This window comes from Microchirus variegatus (assembly GCF_963457635.1).
Source record: "Microchirus variegatus genome assembly, chromosome: 3".
Taxonomy (NCBI): Eukaryota; Metazoa; Chordata; class Actinopteri; order Pleuronectiformes; family Soleidae; genus Microchirus; species Microchirus variegatus.
In genome coordinates, this window is record NC_139804.1 from 1899154 (window position 1) to 1920451 (window position 21298).

Here is a 21298-nt window from a genome sequence, read left to right on the forward strand (position 1 = left end):
CTGTCTCTGCTCTAAAATTTAAATTCAATTATTAATCCGTTACTAAAATAATGGCCAACTATTGCCAAAACAAAACATTTGAAAATGACATCATTTACAGGTTTGAAAAACTTATATACTAAAAAAAACATTAAAATGTAGTGATGATTATTGACCACGAGCAGTGAAATAAGCTTTAAACCAAATGTGGAATCAGAGCCAAAAAGTCAAAGAGTCTGAACACGCTGTCTTGAAGCTGCTGGTGGAATCAGAAAGAATGTGAAATAGGTCTCTGCATGTACATGTACACAGTCGTCCTGGCCCAGAACTGAGAGACACTGTCTCACATTAGCTTCAATGAGAGTTTTAATACACAGAGCTGTGGAAACTTAGATTAACGGTGAACAAACAAAGATCAGATACAATCCAAAAGTCGTACAACCTTCACTATGAAGAGACTGTAAATTAAAGTCATGTTTGTTTGTTTCTACATTATGTCGTCGTTATCAGAGGTGTCAAAAAATGTAATGAATGTAAAAAAAAAAATATCCTTCTTATCTCAGATTATAATGAAGAACCCCTGATCGCGACCATAAACGAGAAAACTCTGTCGTGTAGAGCTGCAGTTAACGATTATATTGATAATCGATTAATCGATTAATCAAGTAATCGTTCGGTCCATAAAATGTCAGAAAATGTAGAAAAGTATTAATCAGTCTTTGAGAAATCTTGTTTTAATTATGAAAAAGCTTTAAACCAATTAATCAGTTATCAAAAATATATTGACGATTAATTTAATAAGTGTTTCAGCTCGACTGTAGTGAATTGAACTGTGCTGTTCAATTCCTGTGAAGAATAAAGCAGTAGAAGATGAATGAATTGAACTGAATTTAATTAGGACTTAAACAATTACTTGATTACTCGATTATTAATCGACAACTACTCTTGGTTTGAGTGTTTTTTAAAAGAGTGAAAACAAGTCAGATTTTCAGCCTTTTAAATGTGAATATTTTCTGCTTTCTTTGCTCCATATAAACAAAGAAATCCTTAAAACGGAATAAGTTAAGGAACCACTGATCAACATTTTTCATCATTTTCTGAACCAAACCAAAAATAATCATTAGTTACAGCCCCTAAATTTAATGTAACTCAAGTGAATTGAATGTAAAGTTGTAAACTGGGTCAGATTAGACTGAACTCTGGTTAAAGGCAGTAAAAACACCGCGTGGTGCGATAATGTATAGGTTCTATATATAGACGGTTGTGCTTGTTCTCATTTTAGCTGCAGTGGTGAACAGAAACAGAAGGAAAAGGTGGAGAAGGGGAGGAAAAAACCCTGTCCCTCCTCCTCCTCCTCCTCCTCTTTGTGAAAGGAGAGAGCAGAAGGAAGGAGGAGGAATGAGGAAGAGAGGAGGAGGAGGAGGGGGGAGGGAAGAAGAAGAAGAAAACACACACTCACACACACATACACTCAGACACAGAGCCATGTCTGACATCCTCTCTTACAGAAAGAAGGAGTGATACGACAGAGGGATGGAGGGAGGACGGCAGAGGCTGTGAAAGAGAGGAGGTGATGATGATGATGATGCACAAGAGCTGCAGCAGCTCTCTCACACACACACACACACAACAAGCAACAAAACACATTGTGTTTGTGACTCAGAGCTTTGTCTCTGTGTCTGTGGTGAGATCCATGCGAAGGCTTCAGGCTTCTTATGATCAGGATTTGGAGCTCGCTCATGTTTTAGGAATATGCTGCCGGAGAGGATTTGACTGTGCTGTTATTTCTGATTGAACACAGTGTGCGACGTGGAGACTCCTCCGGCTGCCGCTGCTCTCCCTCCTCCTCCTCCTTCTCCTCCTCCTCCTCCTCCTCCTCCCTCCTACCCTCCTGCTCCTGTGTGTTTGGTCATGGTCCTCACAGAGAAGCAGGGCATCACCCAGATGCTGCGCTCAGGCTTTTTGCAGGTTAAGAGGCTGTAAACCGCAGCAGCATGGGAGCCAAACAGATGAAATGGTAAGAGCAGATTTTATTATTATTATTATTATTATTATTATTATTTTAACAGTGCTGTATGTTCATACCGGCGGTTGTTTTTGTCTGTGATGCTTGGATTCATCAGTGGCCTAAAATTCAAAACATTTAACATCATCATTATCATCATTATGATCAGATTAAATGTGATAAATACACAAACAGCAGGTCACACTGTGTGTCCGCTCATTGTTGAGCGTGTTTACAGTGCGGCGGTAGGTGTGGGTGTGTCCCTCTGTGTGAGAGCTGAGCAGCAGCCATCGCCTAGCAACCACCGTCTACTCACTCCAGATTATTATCCAATTTAAATTATATTAGGGAAAAAAAACATCCACACACACACATGGTGTTAAATGAGGCCGAGGTTTAGGCTTTTTTTTTTTACATATATTCTGTGTTACCACACAGTGTAACTTCAAAAACACTGAAATGTTCATGCTAATGTGTGCTAATGTCATGCGTTTTCATGCTAATGACGCCAGGAAAAAAACTACAAGAAGAACCCCCCCCACTGAAGTTAAAGTACACAAGTATTACAATCAAAATATACATAAAGAATTACAATTTTAAGTACTTTAGCTCACTGTAGGGTTAGCCTAACCCTAACCCTAGTACTTTAATGCTCCCCTATCTGGAATGATTTAATATAATATTAGTAGATTAGTCTATTACCAACAGCTCAATGTATAAGTGAAAGTTTACTATTTTTGATGGTTCCTGTGAAACTGGATTTAACTCAATTCAAGTCACTCTCAATAAATGTGTTAAGTTTGTCTTAGCTTATCTTATTATAGCTTCTTACAAGGTTATTAGTTTTTTGTGGTCCTCAGGGAGAATAGCTGCTGTTTTACAGTAGCTAATGATAGATAATAACCAACTAACTAGAGTTCACTCTCTTCATTTAGATGTTCAGGTCACTATGGTGTAATTCAGTAGCTAATGATGGGTACCAGCTAATTAACTAACCCTAACCCAGCTAGCTAGCTTACTAGAGTTGTCTCCATTCTATCCAGTTAATTTAATGTTTATTTGGTTTAGCTCTTAGATCATAATGTGATACAAGGACCTGGTTGTTTTTCTTGTGGAGACCAGGAAGAGTAGCTGCTGTAATGCAGTACCTAGTAGTAGTTCACTTATCTTAATTTAGCTTAGCTTAGATTTAAGATTTGATACCACCTAACTAATTAACTAAATAACTAGATTTCATGTCATTCACTTCAGTTATTTTAAATTCAGTCTCCGTGGTTTAGCTTATCTTAGTTTAGCTTACTTTAGATTTTAGGTCATTACAAAGAATAGTTGCTGTAATTTCAGTAGCTAATGATCGATACCACCTAACTAACTAACTAATAGACAAACTAACTAAGTAACTTAATAGATTGCATCCCATTTAAATCAGTTCTTTTAAATTCAGTTACTCCATCGTTTAGCTTAGCTTAATTTATCTTTGCTTAGCTAGGTCATTACGAATAGCTGCTGTAATGCGGTAGCTAATGATCGATACCGCCTAACTAACTAACAGACAAACTAACTAACTACATTTGATCCCATTCAATTCAGTTCTTTTAAATTCAGTTACTCCATAGTTTAGCTTAGCTTAATTTAGCTTCCCTTAGCTCAGTTAGGTCATTACGAAGAATAGCTGCTGTAATGCAGTAGCTAATGATTGATACCACATAACTAACTAACAGACAAACTAACTAAATAACTAACTAACTAGATTTGATCCCATTAAATTCAGTTACTCCATAGTTTGGCTTAGCTTAGATTTGAAATCATTGTGTAATTCCTAGTGAGGACACCAGGAAGAAAAGCTGCTGTCATGTATTAACGAACACTAACTAGCACTAACCAACTAACTGTACTTAAGCAAATATTGTCTGTTTCGTACGACATCAGGTTCACACAGTACAAATAGACAAATAACATCAGTATATATTGAAGTCTTTATTTCCACATAAACCTGAAATGTCATGAGATGATTAATGAAGTGGAAAAAGTCAAATTTGACCTCACTGGATCTGCTTTAAAAAATGAAATATGGGCTAATTTAACGTCTTTGGGCCACTGCAGTTTCTTCAATAAAAGTATTCGAGACAACTTCTTAAAAACAGCTCCCAGATATCCGAAAGGTCACAAGTGAACTTGACTGTGTTTTATAAGACGCCACGAGCTAAAAAAAAAAAAAAAAAGGTTGTCAAACACTGATTTAACTCGTGGTATTTTATTAGGTCATCATATTGTATAATTTTTGATGTGAAATCTGCCAAAACAAATGAAAAAAAAGTACAATATTTACCTCCGGAAAAAGTAAATAAACAGACTGTGGGAGTAGAACCTCAAAATGTATGTAGTAAATTTCCATCACAGCTGATCAAATGATGTTAATCTGTCCCGTTAATCCCAGTGCTCAATCCTTGGTTTAGTCCCACGTGTTCTAAATCCACGTGTATGAATGTGAGCATCAAATATAAACAGTGTTAGATTTCCATTAATCTGCATTAAACCTTCACACAGAGATAGCGGGCGTTTCACTGTCAGCATCTGTAATCAGATTAGATTAATCTGAGGCCTCGTCTTTTTTTATGTGACCTCCTGCACTTAACCACACAAAGTTTGTCATTTTAAACCCTCCTATAAAGAGCTTAAATGATAGACTACTAAATTATATACCTTATACTCTCTTTTAAGCCTGCGAGAAGCTGCAAACTTGGTCATTTTGTTCAAGGCTGCTCAGAAAATCAATCGTCACGACTTATGTAGTGATTCATCTGCAACTATTGGACAGATTTTCATAAAAGTTCCGTACAACACTGTATGTATCACTTACACTGAGGCAGCTTCATGTCAAACATGTCATTTCTCCTGTGGCTGTGGTTTGTTTTAGTGGCTGGAAAAACGCTCCCATCTGTATCAGCTGTACTTTGATTTAAAAACTGCAGCGTCTTTTTCTTCAAGGCCGTCCTTGAAACCAAACACTAACAAATACACAAATCACTAGAACTAAAAGAATCATCCAGGGAGGAGTAGAAAACAAGTGGAATAATAAACACAAACACAAACGCTTCGACAATCGTCATTCACACAAAACAAATGTCGAATCAAATAACATATCACTGTCAAACAATGTGACGAGCTGCTGTATAATCTGTGTTTTCCCTTAACATCCATATTTCCCCCTAATGTCCATGTTTTTTTCTTAACATCCATGTTTTCCCTTAACAACCTTGTTTTCTCCTTAATGGCCATGTTTTTCCTTAACATCCATGTTTTCCTTAACATCCCCTGTTTTTCCCCTTAACATCCATGTTCCCCTGAACAACCTTGTTTTTCCCCTTAATGTCCATGATTTTGCCTTAACGTGTTTCCCTTAACGTCCTTGTTTTTCCTTAACATCCATTTTTTTCCTTAACATCCATGTTTTCCCCTTAACATCCATTTTTTCCTTCACATTAATGTCCATGTTTTTGTCTTAACATGTTTTCTAATGTCCACATTTTTCCCTTAACATCAACGTTTCCCCTTAACAGCCTTGTTTCCCCCTTAATGTCCTTGTTTTCCCCTTAATGTCCATGTTCTTTTCTTAACATCCATGTTTTTCCTTAACATCCATGCTTTTCCCCTTAATGTCCATGTTTTTTCTTAACATCTATGCTTTTCCCTTCATTTCCATGTTTCTCCCTTAACGTGTTTTCCTTATTGTCCATGTTTTCCCTTAACATCCATGTTTCACAACAAAAGTTCAGTTTCACTATATTTGAAAGTATCTCACATCGAACATGAATAGATTTTTAAATCATTACATAATAATAATAAAAATAAACGGATTGTTTAGTGATTTATCTGTTACATTTCTACCGGTTTAATTAACTCACCTGCCAAGTTTGAAGCCTGTCACACAAACCGTTGGACAGCTAGTTTTAGATTTTTAGAAGATAACCAAATACCTACTTTGATGACTTAAGGAAGTAGCAAATATTGAATATTTCCTTCCTCAGAATGGTTAAAAATACAGATTTCAATGGATTTAAATAGTGCTGGGAACATTTTGGCTCATGTAAGTTCACGACTCGACAACATATTCAACATTACGCTTGTTGTTTTTACACATTTAATGCAGAAATCCTATTTATTATATAGTATATCTTGTTTTTTTTTTCCATCTCATGTTTGAGCCTCAGGAGGTGGATGATGGTGATAAACCCTGGTGCTTTTCTTGAGCATCATGACTTTATTAGATCAGTTTCCACAGAACACACACAGCGAAGCAGACAGAATCCTCACTGTGTGCTGTTAAAGGAGCACACAGTGAGCTGCAGGTCAAAGGTCACAGTTGCTGTGCTATGATATTTCCACAAACAGCCGAGTGAAGACGACAGTCGGCCTGAACTGAACTGTCAGAGCTGCTCCTGACGCTCTCACAGAAACACTAAATATGTTCTTTAAAAAAAAAAAGCTGCGGGAGAAGGAGAAGCAGCCGCTCAGAGGAAACTACTGTGTGTTGTGAAATTATAGCTGAAGGCTCGAGAAAAGTATGTGGAGAATTTCCTGTTGGAAAAATGACAGACGTGCATGGATTCCTGCTGTCGCTATGTTTTCTGATGACGACGATGGTTTTGCTAATGCTAACATAAAAACACGGGACACAGACGTGACGTAGCAATGGATAAATAAAGCAAAACAAAATAAGAGAAATACAGCAGACAAAACAGGCAAGGTCAGAAAAGACTATGTTTATGTGTCATTTCTACTTTTAAAAAAAATATCCAAGCCCATTGTTATAGATGATGGAAAAACAAAACAACTGCTTTTAAAAAAAAGTTGGTATACTGTTAGCATGGCACCCCCTAAAGGCCAAAATCAGTATTACAAAAACAACAATAAACCCCTAAAAGGCAAGTGAAAAAAGTCAATTTATGTAATAACTAAAGGGCAGTTAAAATAACAACTTTATGCAGTATTATTGTCTGGTTAGTATTTTTTTAATGGGTTTGTGCATTAACCTTTCTTAAAGATAGGAAACAAAACAGGAAAATAATCCTCATAAATGACATCATTAAAAATATGTACGTATGTATGTATGGATAACGCGAGGAAGGACGACGATATATCATCAAATCGATATTTTGACCCACTGATCGCAGACGTGTGCAAAATACCGTGTAGAGCGTTGTTATTGACTTGTATTGCTAACAATGACTAGCCTGAGACATGTTTGCGTCAACTGAAACGCGCCGAACTCGGGGAATGGCGTCATTCTGACGTAAATGGAACGCAGCAGTGGACTTTGACTAGCGATTAAAGTTTCCGATATACAACGTACACGCATATAACGTTCAAAAGTTTGTGGTCACCTACACAATTTTTGTTGTGTTTTCCATTAAAAGTCAGACTTTTATTCACCAAAAGAGTTGCTAAATGAATAGAAAATATAGTCGAGACATTGACAAGATTAGAAATAATGATTTTTATTCAAAATAAAACAGTTTTCAGCTGTGCTAACATCATTGCACAAGGGTTTTCAAGGGTTTTCTGATCATCCAATAGTCTTCTAACACCATTAGCAAACACAATGTACCATTAGAACACTGGAAATGGGCCTCTATATCTACACCTATGTACATATTCCATTAAAACCAGACGTTTGCAGCTAGAATAGTCGTTTACCACATTAACAATGTATAGAGTGTGTTTATGATTCATTTAATGTTAGTTGATTCATTGAAAAAAAGTGCTTTCCTTAAAAAATAAGGACATTTCTAAGTGAGCCCAAACTTTTGAACGGTAGTGTAGATTGACAATGTTGACATTGTCTTACAGCGGTTGTTTTAGTACAATGACAAAGACGATAATTCACGTCAAAGATTAGCAGAAACGGTCAATAAGCTGCTTGTTCTTGTGCTGAAGAATATCCTGACAGTATCTGAAGCCTCTGTGACGATGAAAGTTCCTTTTTTTCCTGTTAATTAGTCTGTGATGTGTCGTATTCCTCTGGGCTTTGTGTGTTTGAAAAGCCCAGATTTGGTTTAAAAACATATTTAACACAGATGATTCGCTCACATTCCCGGCGCTCTTTGGGGACTCTGTGTTAAAACTCTGTGTCTGTGTCTCCATTCGCGGAGCCGTGTCTTATTTATGGCGGACGGGTTTTGGCAAACACCGCCTCATCACTCTGTGACCGTGCCATCTGTTTCAGCCTGAGCTCGGCCAGCCCCGCTCACTCCCCCAAAGACGAGTATGCCATCACCCAGTCCTCCGACGCCCCCGAAGAGGAAACGCAAACGCTCCGCGATCAGGCCGACGCCCGCGGGGAATCTCCGGGTGACAAACCCGAGCCGACGGAGAAGAAACGCGTCGCAGGTCGGTCGCTCGGCTGCACATCGGCGAGGCCGCGGTGAACCTAAACGTAAAAAACAGCTTCTTCTTCTTTTTTTTTATCCTCCTCTCAGATGAAATGCCTCTCTGTGGTTTGTGTCCCTCCCTGGGGCTCGGTGGGCAGCAGCAGCAGCAGCAGCAGCAGGAGGAGGAGGAGGAGGTGGAGAAGTCCTGGGAGGAGCAGCTGGACGCCCACCAGGAGCAGCTGGAGAAAGAGATGCAGGAGGCCAGGAAGATGGTGTTCCGTCTACAGGTACAAAGAGTACAGAACACACAGAGACGACAGAGGACAGCAGCCTGTGCAGCGTCTAACCACAGGGCTCTCAAACCTAGATAAACTCAGAGACTGGGGGCCACTGAGCATCTAGTCTATTGTGTGACAACAAAAAAATCCTATTACTGTGTTTGTTCAACTAAAACTGGACTTAGTTCAACTAAAACTGGACTAGTTTGACTAAAACTGGATTTAGCTTGACTAAAACTGGACTTTTAAAACACTTGTTAACATGTTAATTTGACTAAAACTGGACTTTTAAAACACTTGTTAACATGTTAATTTGACTAAAACTGGACTTAGCTTGACTAAAACTGGACTTTTCAAACACATGTTAACATTTTAGTTTGACTAAAACTGAACTTAGCTTTACTAAAACTGGACTTAGCTTGACTAAAACTGGACTTAGCTTGACTAAAACTGGACTTTTAAAACACTTGTTAACATGTTTGTTTGACTAAAACTGGACTTAGTTTGACCAAACCTGGACTAGATCATCATCATTCTGATATTGATTGGAGGGCCTTTGTGTAACCCAGTCAAAAAGATAAAAAAGATAGAAGATAATATAATATAATATTATTAAGGTTACATGGATTTCTTAAAATTTGTCTAGTTTTTTGCTATAACTCTATATATCTATATAATTATAGTAGAGCATATTTCAATACAAACAATGTATAATATTGAATACTGTAAATGAAACAGGACATTAAAAAACAATTATTAAGTTTCTGAGAGCAGACCTGGGTAATTTGTAATAATCAGTCAATCCATTAATAATAATCCACGAGTGCCAATTATTAAAATATGGCCTATATTGCCCCAGTTTATCTGACCTCCTCTATATATAACATTAATGTTGTCATTTTTAGCTATTTTTAATACACAAATGTTGTATATTATATCTTTAAAGGGATTTATACATGGGATCTTTTTTTGCCTCTGTATTTTTCTTAGTATGATAATTTTTCGTCGGGGAAAAACTTGTCAATTTGATTTCAGGTGTTAAATTAGCAGATAAAATAGAAACAGCAGAACGTATTAACACACGGTGAAGCTTGTTATCTGGTGAATTAAACCCTGGTCACAGAAGATAATGTTGTGATCAGATAATGCTAACAATGCTGACAGATAAACAGACAAATGTCCACTGTTAATTAACAGACTTAGAGAGATCGCTTTGATAAACGTGGATATTCAGACTACAGATTATTATTCTGAGTGTGTGTGTGTTGTCTTTTTAGTTTAATTCCCTGAAATCAGAGTCTAAATGAACTGAAATGGGGGAAAAACAGGTGTACAGACGAGTGCGAACATGTACAAAATTTGAGGCTTCTGTGTTGTTTACACGACTGTTAATAGGCCTGTACTCTGTGTTTATACACAACATAATCTGTGTTTGTTGGTGTGTTTCTCCTCAGACTTTGCTGCTTCATGGTTCTCTGCCTGAGGAGGACCAGGACGGATCTGTGAGCTTTGGAGATACTCGAGCTAACACAGAACAACAGCTGGTACAGTGTCCTCTTTCTCTGCGCTAACACTCACTAACCACTGTGTGACACGTCAGTGTGACCAGAACAACAACAAAAACATCATATTACTCTATTAGTTTGACTAAAACTGGACTGAGTTCAGCTAAACCTGGACTTAGCCTGACTAAAACTGCCCTTAGCTTGACTAAAACTGGACTTTTGAAACACATGCTAGGTCGGCTATAACTGGACGTAGCTTGACTAAAACTGCACTTAGTTCAACTTAGAATGGTAGGTGGGACTAAAATTGGACTTAGCTTGACTAAGAATGGTAGGTGGGACTAAAACTGGACTTCTCTTGACTAAAAGTGGACTTTTGAAACACATGCTAGGTCGGCTAAAACTGGACTTCTCTTGACTAAAAGTGGACTTTTGAAACACATGCTAGGTCGGCTAAAACTGGACTTCTCTTGACTAAAAGTGGACTTCTGAAACACATGCTAGGTCGGCTATAACTGGACTTAGCTTGACTAAAACTGCACTTAGCTTGACTAAAACTGGACTTAGTTCAACTAAGAATGGTAGGTGGGACTAAAACTGGACTTAGCTTGACTAAAACTGGACTTTTGAAACACCTGCTAGGTCGGCTAAAACTGCACTTAGCTTGACTAAAACTGGACTTTTGAAACACTTGCTAGGTCGGCTAAAACTGGACTTAGCTTGACTAAAAATGGTCGGTGGGACTAAAACTGTGCTTTTGAAACACATGCTAGGTCGGCTAAAACTGGACTTAGCTTGACTAAAACTGGACTTGTCAAACAGGTGCTAACATGTTGGTTCAATTGAAACTGGACTTTTAAGACGTGCTAACATGCAAACACATGCTAGGTCGGCTAAAACGCGACTTATCTTGACTAAAACTGGACTCAGTTTGACTAAAACTGGACTTTTAAAACGTGCTCATATGTCAAATGTCTGGTTTTTCCCACAAACCAACAGTTTAGCGAGCTAACCGTGCGTGTAAACGAGTGTCAGTTCCTTCTGTTGTCACGGCGTTCACAGCCGTCGTTTCTCAGAACTGTAGAGCAAAGATGAATCTCTGTAATTGACTAACACGTTGGCGTGAGACCCTCCACCTCTGACAGTTTTCCTTTCTTTAATTACGCAGCTCACGCTAAAAGCCTCTCTCTCTGTAGGTTCTAATCCGCAGTCGACTGGACCAAAGCACAGAGGAGGCTCTTGATCTCAAGGTACAGTGAGCAAACCTAATTAGGTTTATTATGGCGGAGGTGCAAACAGTCCCCGTCTCATGTCTGTGTTCATTTGTTGTGTCTTGCAGAGGGAGCTCCTGAGACACAAACAGGAGGCTCGTCACATCCAGGCCATCAAGGTGAAGCTGTTACTCTCCTTTTTATCCTCAGTGTGAGGCTTTAAAACGAGATTAAAAGGAAGTAATTCTGTCTTTTCTGCTCGTCTGCTCTTACAAATGCGATGATCCTGCACTTTTTGTTTTTGTTTTAACACACGCAGCAGAATCCGTTTTTCATTTCCTCATAAGAGACGATAAAGTTTAGAGACCGTGTGTTTGTGTGCATTGTTTTAGTCGAGTCATAGTCACCAAACTTAGTCTGACTAAAGCTGGACCTAGTTTGACTAAAACTGGGCTTAGTTTAGACTTAGTTTGACTAAAACTGGACTTAGTTTGAATAAAACTGGGCTTAGTTTAGACTTAGTTTGACTAAAACTGGACTTAGTTTGAATAAAACTGGACTTAGTTTGAATAAAACTGGACTGTTTGACTGAAATTGGACTTAGTTTGGCTTAAACTGGACTTAGTTTGAATAAAACTGGACTGTTTGACTTATACTAGACTTAGTTTGACTTAAACTGGACTTAGTTTGAATAAAATTGGACTTACTTTGAATAAAACTGGACTTAGTTTGACTAAAACTGAACTTAGTTGTACTAAAACTGGACTTAGTTTGACTAAAACTGGACTTAGTCTGACTAAAACTGGACTGTTTGACTTATAACTGGACCTAGTTTGACTAAAACTGGACTTAGTCTGACTAAAACTGGACTGTTTGACTTATAACTGGACCTAGTTTGAATAAAACTGGACTTAGTTTGACTATAACTGGACTTACTTTAACTATAACTGGACTTACTTTGACTTAAACTGGATTAGTTTGGACTTTTAGACAGCCTGTCTACCAAGTAAAGCTCCTTTTCTCAGTGGAAACACAAGCCTGACCCAGGACTAATTCCAAACCGTACCAAACGGACCTGTACCATGATGGAAACACAGCTCAAGTGTTGTCTTCAGGACTGATCTTCAGAACTGGACGTAGCATCAGTCCACGTCCATGTCCATGTCTGTGCTGATGTTGCCTTTGTGTTTATTCACGTGTATCCAGACAAAGTGAACTGATCACAGACTCCAGCTCCGTCTTCACTGTTCACTCCTCAAAGACGTGTCCTCAGTTCTTGTTTGTGTGGACGTGTCTTTGATGTGTGTGTGTGTGTGTGTGTCTCCCTCTGATCATCAGGACGCTCTGCAGCAGCGTCTGTCGGTGCAGGAGGACGCTGTGCTGCAGCTGAAGCAGGAGCTGCTCAGGTCTAACATGACCAAAGATCAGCTGGAGGGAGAAAATGTGAGACGAGCCACGATTTGTGTTTGACACACTGATGCTGCTGCTGCTGCTGCTGCTGTACGTGAGAACCTGTGTTCATCATCACTCTGCTGTGTGTGTGTGTGTGTGTGTGTTTGTCCGCAGGCAGAACTCAAGCACAAGCTGAGCGAACAGAACAAATTAGTCAGTGAATACGAGGTATGGTCTTTTGTGATTCTCACACTCGGCTGAGTTTCTGTGAGACAGAACTGACGCCGTCCGTCTGTGTGTCAGCAGCAGCTCGAGAGGAAGGAGAGGATTCTGCAGCAGCAGCAGCACAAACACGAGGAGGCTCAGCACAAAGCACACCAGCTCAGTCTCACACGGGTATGAAGCGTGTTTCACGTTCACACACTCCTCACTTCAGCTTCTCATAACTCAATTCTCAATTTATGAGAGACATTTTCATTAAAAATAACCCTTTTTTTAAACTAAATAACTATTTTTGCCCTAACATTTATGCTGTTTAAGAACATCATTTTACCTAAAATGCTGTTTTTTTGTTGTTATTTGTAAACAAATAACAAGATACATTTTCTGAATAAAAAAGTTTGACAAAAACTGGACTTAGTTTGACCAAAACTGGACTTAGTTTGACCAAAACTGGACTTAGTTTGACTTAAACTGGACTTAGTTTGACCTAAACTGGACTTAGTTTGACTTACACTGGACTTAGTTTGACTTAAACTGGACTAAGTTTGCGACAAATTTGACTTACTTTGACTAAAACTGGACTTAGTTTGTCTTAAACTGGACTTAGTTTGACTTAAACTGGACTTAGTTTGACTAAAACTGGACTTAGTTTGACTTAAACTGGACTTAGTTTGACTAAAATTGGACTTAGTTTGACTTAAACTGAACTTAGTTTGACTGAAACTGGACTTAGTCTGACTTAAACTGGACTTAGTCTGACTTAAACTGGACTTAGTTTGACTTAAACTGGACTTAGTTTGCGACAAATTTGACTTACTTTGAATAAAACTGGACTTAGTTTGACTAAAACTGGCCTTAGTTTGACTTAAACTGGACTTAATTTGACTAAAATTGGACTTAGTTTGACTTAAACTGAACTTAGTTTGACTGAAACTGGACTTAGTCTGACTTAAACTGGACTTAGTTTGACTAAAATTGGACTTAGTTTGACTTAAACTGAACTTAGTTTGACTGAAACTGGACTTAGTTTGACTTAAACTGGACTTAGTTTGACTAAAACTGGCCTTAGTTTGACTTAAACTGGACTTAGTTTGACTAAAATTGGACTTAGTTTGACTTAAACTGAACTTAGTTTGACTGAAACTGGACTTAGTCTGACTTAAACTGGACTTAGTCTGACTTAAACTGGACTTAGTTTGACTTAAACTGGACTTAGTTTGCGACAAATTTGACTTACTTTGAATAAAACTGGACTTAGTTTGACCAAAACTGGACTTAGTTTGACTTAAACTGGACTTAGTTTGACCTAAACTGGACTTAGTTTGACTTACACTGGACTTAGTTTGACTTAAACTGGACTAAGTTTGCGACAAATTTGACTTACTTTGACTAAAACTGGACTTAGTTTGTCTTAAACTGGACTTAGTTTGACTTAAACTGGACTTAGTTTGACTAAAACTGGACTTAGTTTGACTTAAACTGGACTTAGTTTGACTAAAATTGGACTTAGTTTGACTTAAACTGAACTTAGTTTGACTGAAACTGGACTTAGTCTGACTTAAACTGGACTTAGTCTGACTTAAACTGGACTTAGTTTGACTTAAACTGGACTTAGTTTGCGACAAATTTGACTTACTTTGAATAAAACTGGACTTAGTTTGACTAAAACTGGCCTTAGTTTGACTTAAACTGGACTTAATTTGACTAAAACTGGACTTAAAACAGACATAAAAAGTAGATCTTATTAGTTGATAAAAAGCTTTTCCTCAGCACAAATTCTTCATAAATGAATTCTAAATATTTTGTCCTGAACATCTTTCACTTGTTATTATTTAGTTCAGTAAAAATTAGGTTTTCATTTTGTGAATTTGTATGAATTTGTTGTTGTTATTTGTGTGTGTTTTTGTGTGTTAACCTTTATTTATTTCTGTCCTTGTGTCTTTTGTCCTCAGTCGTTCAGGAGTGAAGGTGGTGGATATTCTCACAACTCTGTGGCTCCGACGTCGTTTAAACACAGTGCACCGGTATGAGCTGCTCTTTATCTCTGCGTTACAAACTCTAACTTTATTTATACACTTTATTTATAAACTTTATTTAACCCTTAGAACACACAGCATTTAGGCCATTTTTGTTAAATCGGAGGAATGAAAATGTCTTATATCCTTCTTTTTTTTAATTAATTTGATGAAATTCTACGTATCTTTTTTAATTTTCACCAAACCTAAATAAACACCTGAGCTTTTTTTGCTCTCGAAATATTTCAAATCGGATGAAATTTTGCAAAATAATAAAAAAAAACAGTTTTATCGCATTTTTAAATAACGTAAAAATTAGTGCTGTGCAAAAGGGTTAACGCACGACGCGTTTCCATGACGACTGACCGGAAAAAGACGCACATGATGTCATGTTTACGCACCGCGACACCGGAGTCCAGGCACCATTTAGCAGTTAGCTGCATTAGCTCCTTTTAGCGCTGTTAGCGTTAGCCTACAGTGGACCTGGAGTGGTCTGTTTATTAAAGGAAAAGAGCAGCGCTAACAAATAACCAGCGTACCTGTGTACTGTGTATGTGTGCCTCTGTTTTTAAAGGTTAGGGTTACTATAGAGACTCATTTTAACAATCGGGGAGTGACGTCACACGCGTCTTTTTCCGCTCAGTCGTCATGGAAACGCGTCGTACGTTAACATTTGACAGCACTAGTAAAAATAAAAAAATTATAAAATAAAATAAAATAAAAAATAATCAGAACTTTGACTCAACGACACAGAAGAAGACTAAAAAAAACACATGAACGTGACCTTTAAACACACACACACACAGGATGTCCATATAAGGAGTTTTCTTATCTCACCGTTTGTTTTCCATGTTTTATCACAGAGGAACAACGAGTGTTGATATGTGTTTATATGAGCTGATATTGGAAAAACAGTCAATTAAAATCCTTTATAGGAAACTCTTTGTGATGATGATGATGATCATGATGATGATGGTGATGATGTTTGTGTCAGGGTGAAGAGCTGCAGTTGGTGCGTGAGGCTCTGCGCAGTCTGAGGGACAGTTTCTCAGGTCACGACCCTCAGCATCACACTCTGGACACTCTGGAGCAGGGCGTGTCCAGCCTGGTGGACAGACTACACTCTGTGGACAGACGGGTAAACACACACACACACACACACACACACACACACACACACACACACACACACACACGCTGAGTCAACAGCATGGACACTTTAACGTGATTATCCGTCCTCTCGTTCCTCAGGAGGAATTCAAATCTCCGGGACGCAGAGCTAACTCCACAGACCGTGACTCGTGGCCTCAGAGCTCAAGTGAGACAAACAACACCACCCTTGTTTTTTGTGTTGTGTTATTTTGTTGTCGTCGTTGTCGTCGTTCCTCTGCGACATCTCAGTGCCGAGGACAGAGCGCAGCGTTGTTCTCTTGTTTCTGTTGGAATAAATCAATGTGTGTGATTATTTTGCAGAGATGGCTCATTCACACAGCACGCCGGGTCTGGACAGCACCGTGGCCACCAAAGTGCTCTACTTCACCGACCGCTCGCTCACGCCGTTCCTCATTAACATCCCCAAAAGGTGCAAAGAAACACACTTTTAAAAGTGATTATTCTTATTTAAATGTCCCCCAATGCAGCGCTGTGGAAGAGTAATCTATAGAATATATGTTTAGTTAAGTTTTCAATGTCATAACAACATAATCACTGCTTTATCTCAAGAAAAACCAGTGATTTTATCTCACAGGGACACAGGAGCTGCCGGTCTACTGCTGCCTCGTGTGGTCACTTTGTGTCGCTGAGGTCAATCCGAACGATGGATTTTAAAAGCCGAATTATTCAAAATAAGACATTGTAAGTTAGTGATGGAGGCAGCAGTGGATCAACAACTCCTGTGAACTCCTGTGTCTCTGTGATGTTAAAATCACTGGTTTACTCTATGGGCTTTGGTGTGGGAGAGTGAGTGACTTTGGTGTGCCATAAATGTATGAAAATTATGTCAAGGAAAAACACAATTTAGTCCTTAAAACGAACCAAAATCTATGTCAGTTTAAGTCTATGACAGCTTAAGAACACGTTCACGTCTTTATCTCGCTGTTAGACAGACTTTTCCTACAGGAAACTGAAGTTTGTAAACCACTCACTCTCCCACACCAAACCCCATAGAGAAAATCAGTGATTTTATCTCACAGGGACACAGGACCTGCTGGTCTACTGCTGCCTCGTGTGGTCACTTTGTGTCACTTAAGTTAATCTGAATAAAGGTTTTTAAACACAAAAGTCACAAAATAACACACTTATTAAAAGAGGCAGCAGTCGATTCAAAACTCCTGTGTGTAGTGATGTTAAAATCACTGATTTTCTCTATGGACTTTGGTGTGGGAGAGTGAGTGAGAGGTTTAAAAACCTTGTGTTTCCAGTCAGACGTTGGGAAACGGCAGTAAACACACTCTGAGGATATCTCAGACGCACTCGTCCACGTTCTTCAGTGATGTCTGAGACACGGATGCTTGTTCTCTCCGACGGGAGCTCAGCAGGGTCAAGATTGTTGAAGATCGTGTTGACTTTTTGTGTCAGTAGCTCATCAAACAACACAAACAAACAAACAAACCCTGAGCTGCGTGTGTGTGTGTGTGTGTGTGTGTGTGTTCACAGGCTGGGTGAAGTGACACTGCGAGACTTCAAGGCGGCGATAGACAGACAGGGCAGCTTCAGGTACCACTTCAAGGCGCTCGACCCGGAGTTTGGCACCGTGAAAGAGGAGGTAGGTGTGAGGAAACACTCGGTGTGTGTGTGTGTGTGTGAAACACTCCACACACACTGAGCCCACACTGAGCACTTCACAACACACTAACACACCGTTTCACGGACACACACAACTTTTACTTTCAAGATCCTTGTCTTTTTCCTTCTTAAACGTCTTCAGAAATCATCCACACACATCACCCCCTCCAAAACGCTGTAGTACTTATGCCAGGCCTGTAGGTGGTGCTGTCACGCTGCCACACAACAAATACGACAAAAAGACGTGGAGCATTTTGCTATGTATGTTATTATTTGTATTATTAAAAAATAAACTCACATGTTTTCTTTACGTAGTTAAACTTAACAAATAAGTAAATAAATACACTTTTTTACGTTACGCGGAGTTTCCTTGTCCGACCAGACTTTTATTTTTACTTCACATGGACTCCACTTCCTTCCAACCTGGCTTTCAAATTAAGAGCCAGTCCTTGGAAAAATACACATCCTTGCGTGATCGTTGTCTTTTTCTTTTCTTTAGCGTCTTCGTCGTTTCTAGAAACGTCTTCATCCACACACATCACCCCCTCCAAAACGCTGTAGTACTTATGCCAGGCCTGTAGGTGGTGCTGTCACGCTAAATACAGCAAAAATGGAGAAGAAAGACGTGGAGCATTTTGCGAAGTTTACCGACTTCCTGTGGGGAACACTTTATGGCAGGTTCAGGGATTTTAATAAACAAAATAATGTTATATAAAAAAAAACCACGTCTTTTCTTTACGTAGTTTTTTTATTAAAAAACATTTTTAAGTTACGCAGTTTCCTTGTTCCTTATTTTCTTCACAGGGTCTCCGCTTCCTTTCAACTGGCTTTCAAAATAAGAGCCAGTAACCGTGTAAAGCCATAATAATAAAAAAATAGCTTAAAGTCATTATTCCTATCAAATTTATCAAATAAATACAAATAAGTTTCTACTTCACACGGAGGATCGTTGTGTGACAAGCGAGTACGCTGTGTACGAACTCCAAACAGGAAGTCAAAATCAACATTTTGGTGCTTTAATCGTAAATATTTTTGCTTCTATTTCGACTTTTTAACCTAATAATATTCAAATGTTTCTGTTGGATTTTAGAGCGCTGCACATTCACCTCATGGCTGTTAGCGAGCTTAAGCTTTAATTGTCTGGTATTTTATTGTGGTAATTATCAATATTGACTGATTTAAAACACTTTAATAAACGTGGACCGGAGCCACAGCAGTTTAAAAACCCGCTGAGTCGTCAGTTTTAGGTCAAAATAAAAATGTTTGTGATTTAATTACACATATGTTGCTTATTTATCAGCTACAGATTTGTTTTTAGCGACTTTACCCAGGTTTTTCAAAATAAAACCCCTGTATTGGTGTTGTGTTTAGTGGTGAAGTTGTAACGTAAACGTTGGATGTGGGTTGATCAGGTGTTCCACGACGGCTCCTTCGTGCCCGGCTGGGAGGGGAAGATCGTAGCGTGGGTGGAAGAAGATCACGGAGAGAGGAGGTAGAACAGGAAAAGCTTCACCACCAAGAACCTCAGTTGTTGACACTGGATCACGGTTTTCACACAAACACCAACGATGCCAAACACATCAATATTCACTGGGACCAAAGTTTCTGAGTCGGCTGCAACTGATCGTTCTGCTTTTCATCGATTTGGTTCTATGGTCCAGAGAATGTCTGAAAATCTTTATTTATGTTCCACAAAACCCTGAAATTACCCCTTAACTTCCATGTTTTTACCTTAACATCCACACTTTCCCCTTAACTTCCATGTTTTTACCTTAACATTCACACTTTCCCCTTAACCTCCATGTTTTTACCTTAACATCCACACTTTCCCCGTAACATCCATGTTTTCCCTTTACGCCAATGTTTTTCCCTTAACAGCTGTTTTCCCCCTTAACTTCCATGTTTTTACCTTAACATCCACACTTTCCCCTTAACTTCCATGTTTTCCCTTTACGCCAATGTTTTTCCCATAACAGCTGTTTTCTTTAACAAACATGTTTTCCCCTTAACTTCCATGTTTTTCCCCTTAACATCCACACTTTCCCCTTAACTTCCATGTTTTTCATTTACGTCAAGTTTTCCCTTAAGACCTCTTTTCCTTAACATCTATGTTGATTCTTTAATATCCACACTTTCCCCTTAACTTCCATGTTTTTCCTTTGCATAAATGTTTTCTCCTTAATGTCCACACTTTTCCCTTTACTTCCACGTTTTTCCTTTACATCAATGTTTTTCCCTTATCTTCCATGTTTTCCCCTTAACTTCCATGTTTTTCCTTTGCATAAATGTTTTTCCCTTAATGTCCACACTTTTCCGTGAACTTCCATGTTTTTGCTTTACGTCAATGTTTTTCCCTTAACTTCCATGTTTTTCCTTTAACACCCACACTTTTCCCTTAACTTCCATGTTTTTCTTATGTTTTCCCTTAATGTCCACTTTCCCTTCCATGTTTTTCCCTTAACACCCACACTTTCCCCTTAACTTCCATGTTTTTTCTTTGCATGTATGTTTGTCCCTTAATGTCCAATTTCCCTTCCATGTTTTTCCCTTATCATCCACACTTTCCCCATAACTTCCATATTTTTCCTTTGCATCAATGTTTTTTCCTTAATATCCACACTTTTCCCTTAACTCCCATGTTTTTCCCTTATCTTCCACGTTTTTCCTTTGCATAAATGTTTTTCCCTTAACATCCACATTTTCCCCTTAACTTCCATGTTTTCCTTAGTGTTCCTTAATGACTCATAGCAGTGTCTCAACATTCCTCAGTTTTGAGTGATTTCTTTGATGTTTGGAGCAAAGCCAAAAGAAAAAGCACTAAACTCAAACTAACGCTCACACAGATCGATTATTGACAGATCAATTGTTGCAGCCTGATTTGATGCAGTTTAAGGGTAAAAACCATGTTTTAAAGGTGAATGTTTCATACTCAGATCTTGACTTTAATGGGTGCCACTCTTTTATTTACATAATGTTTTAATATATGAGGACGAACAGGAAACGGCCAGGAATGTTACTTGAAACGTGATTTACAAGAAATAATATGTTATAACTTAAAAAAAAAAAAAAAAAAAAAGCTGTAAACAAAAGTATTCAAACCTTTTAATAAAAAAAACGTCGTCTGACATTTTTTTTCACATGTTCCAGATTGCCAAATAGCGACGATGACGATGATGTTGTTGTTGTTGTTCCGCGTCCATTCTGGTGTTTTAATAAACATGAATCACAGCACAGATTATTTTGTTGTTATTTTATTCCCTGACCATCACACACATACACACACACACACACAGACTGTCATTAATGTGTTTTCTGTAAAGAATTCCATTATCTTGCTGCTCGTCCACCCACTCGCTGAAAAAAACACTTTATTTTGTTTACTGAGTTTGTTCGCTTCACTTTTTCCGCTTCATGTGTTTCTGATGATTTTTTGGTTTTAGTTTGTAGAAAAACTGCAGAAACTGTGGGAAACTGTTTTTTTCTGCTTCATTTTTTTGTTATTTGTTTCCTGTGTAGCTTCATCCGAAAATGTGCTC

The 21298-nt window shown here is 38.4% G+C and overlaps 1 protein-coding gene across 1 annotated transcript; it reads left to right on the forward strand.

Annotated features, from left to right (window-relative positions):
* The first annotated feature begins 1942 nt into the window (after positions 1 to 1942).
* On the forward strand, positions 1943 to 20925 carry dixdc1a (DIX domain containing 1a). Its single transcript, XM_083886374.1, has 15 exons — positions 1943 to 1996; positions 8211 to 8374; positions 8464 to 8642; positions 10088 to 10177; positions 11335 to 11388; positions 11478 to 11528; positions 12688 to 12792; positions 12916 to 12969; positions 13045 to 13137; positions 14916 to 14987; positions 15973 to 16116; positions 16230 to 16296; positions 16452 to 16560; positions 17634 to 17742; positions 19175 to 20925. The coding sequence occupies exons 1-15, from the start codon at positions 1974 to 1976 to the stop codon at positions 19256 to 19258; spliced, it is 1398 nt and encodes a 465-aa protein (XP_083742500.1). The 5' UTR covers positions 1943 to 1973; the 3' UTR covers positions 19259 to 20925.
* The last annotated feature ends 373 nt before the right edge of the window (positions 20926 to 21298 follow it).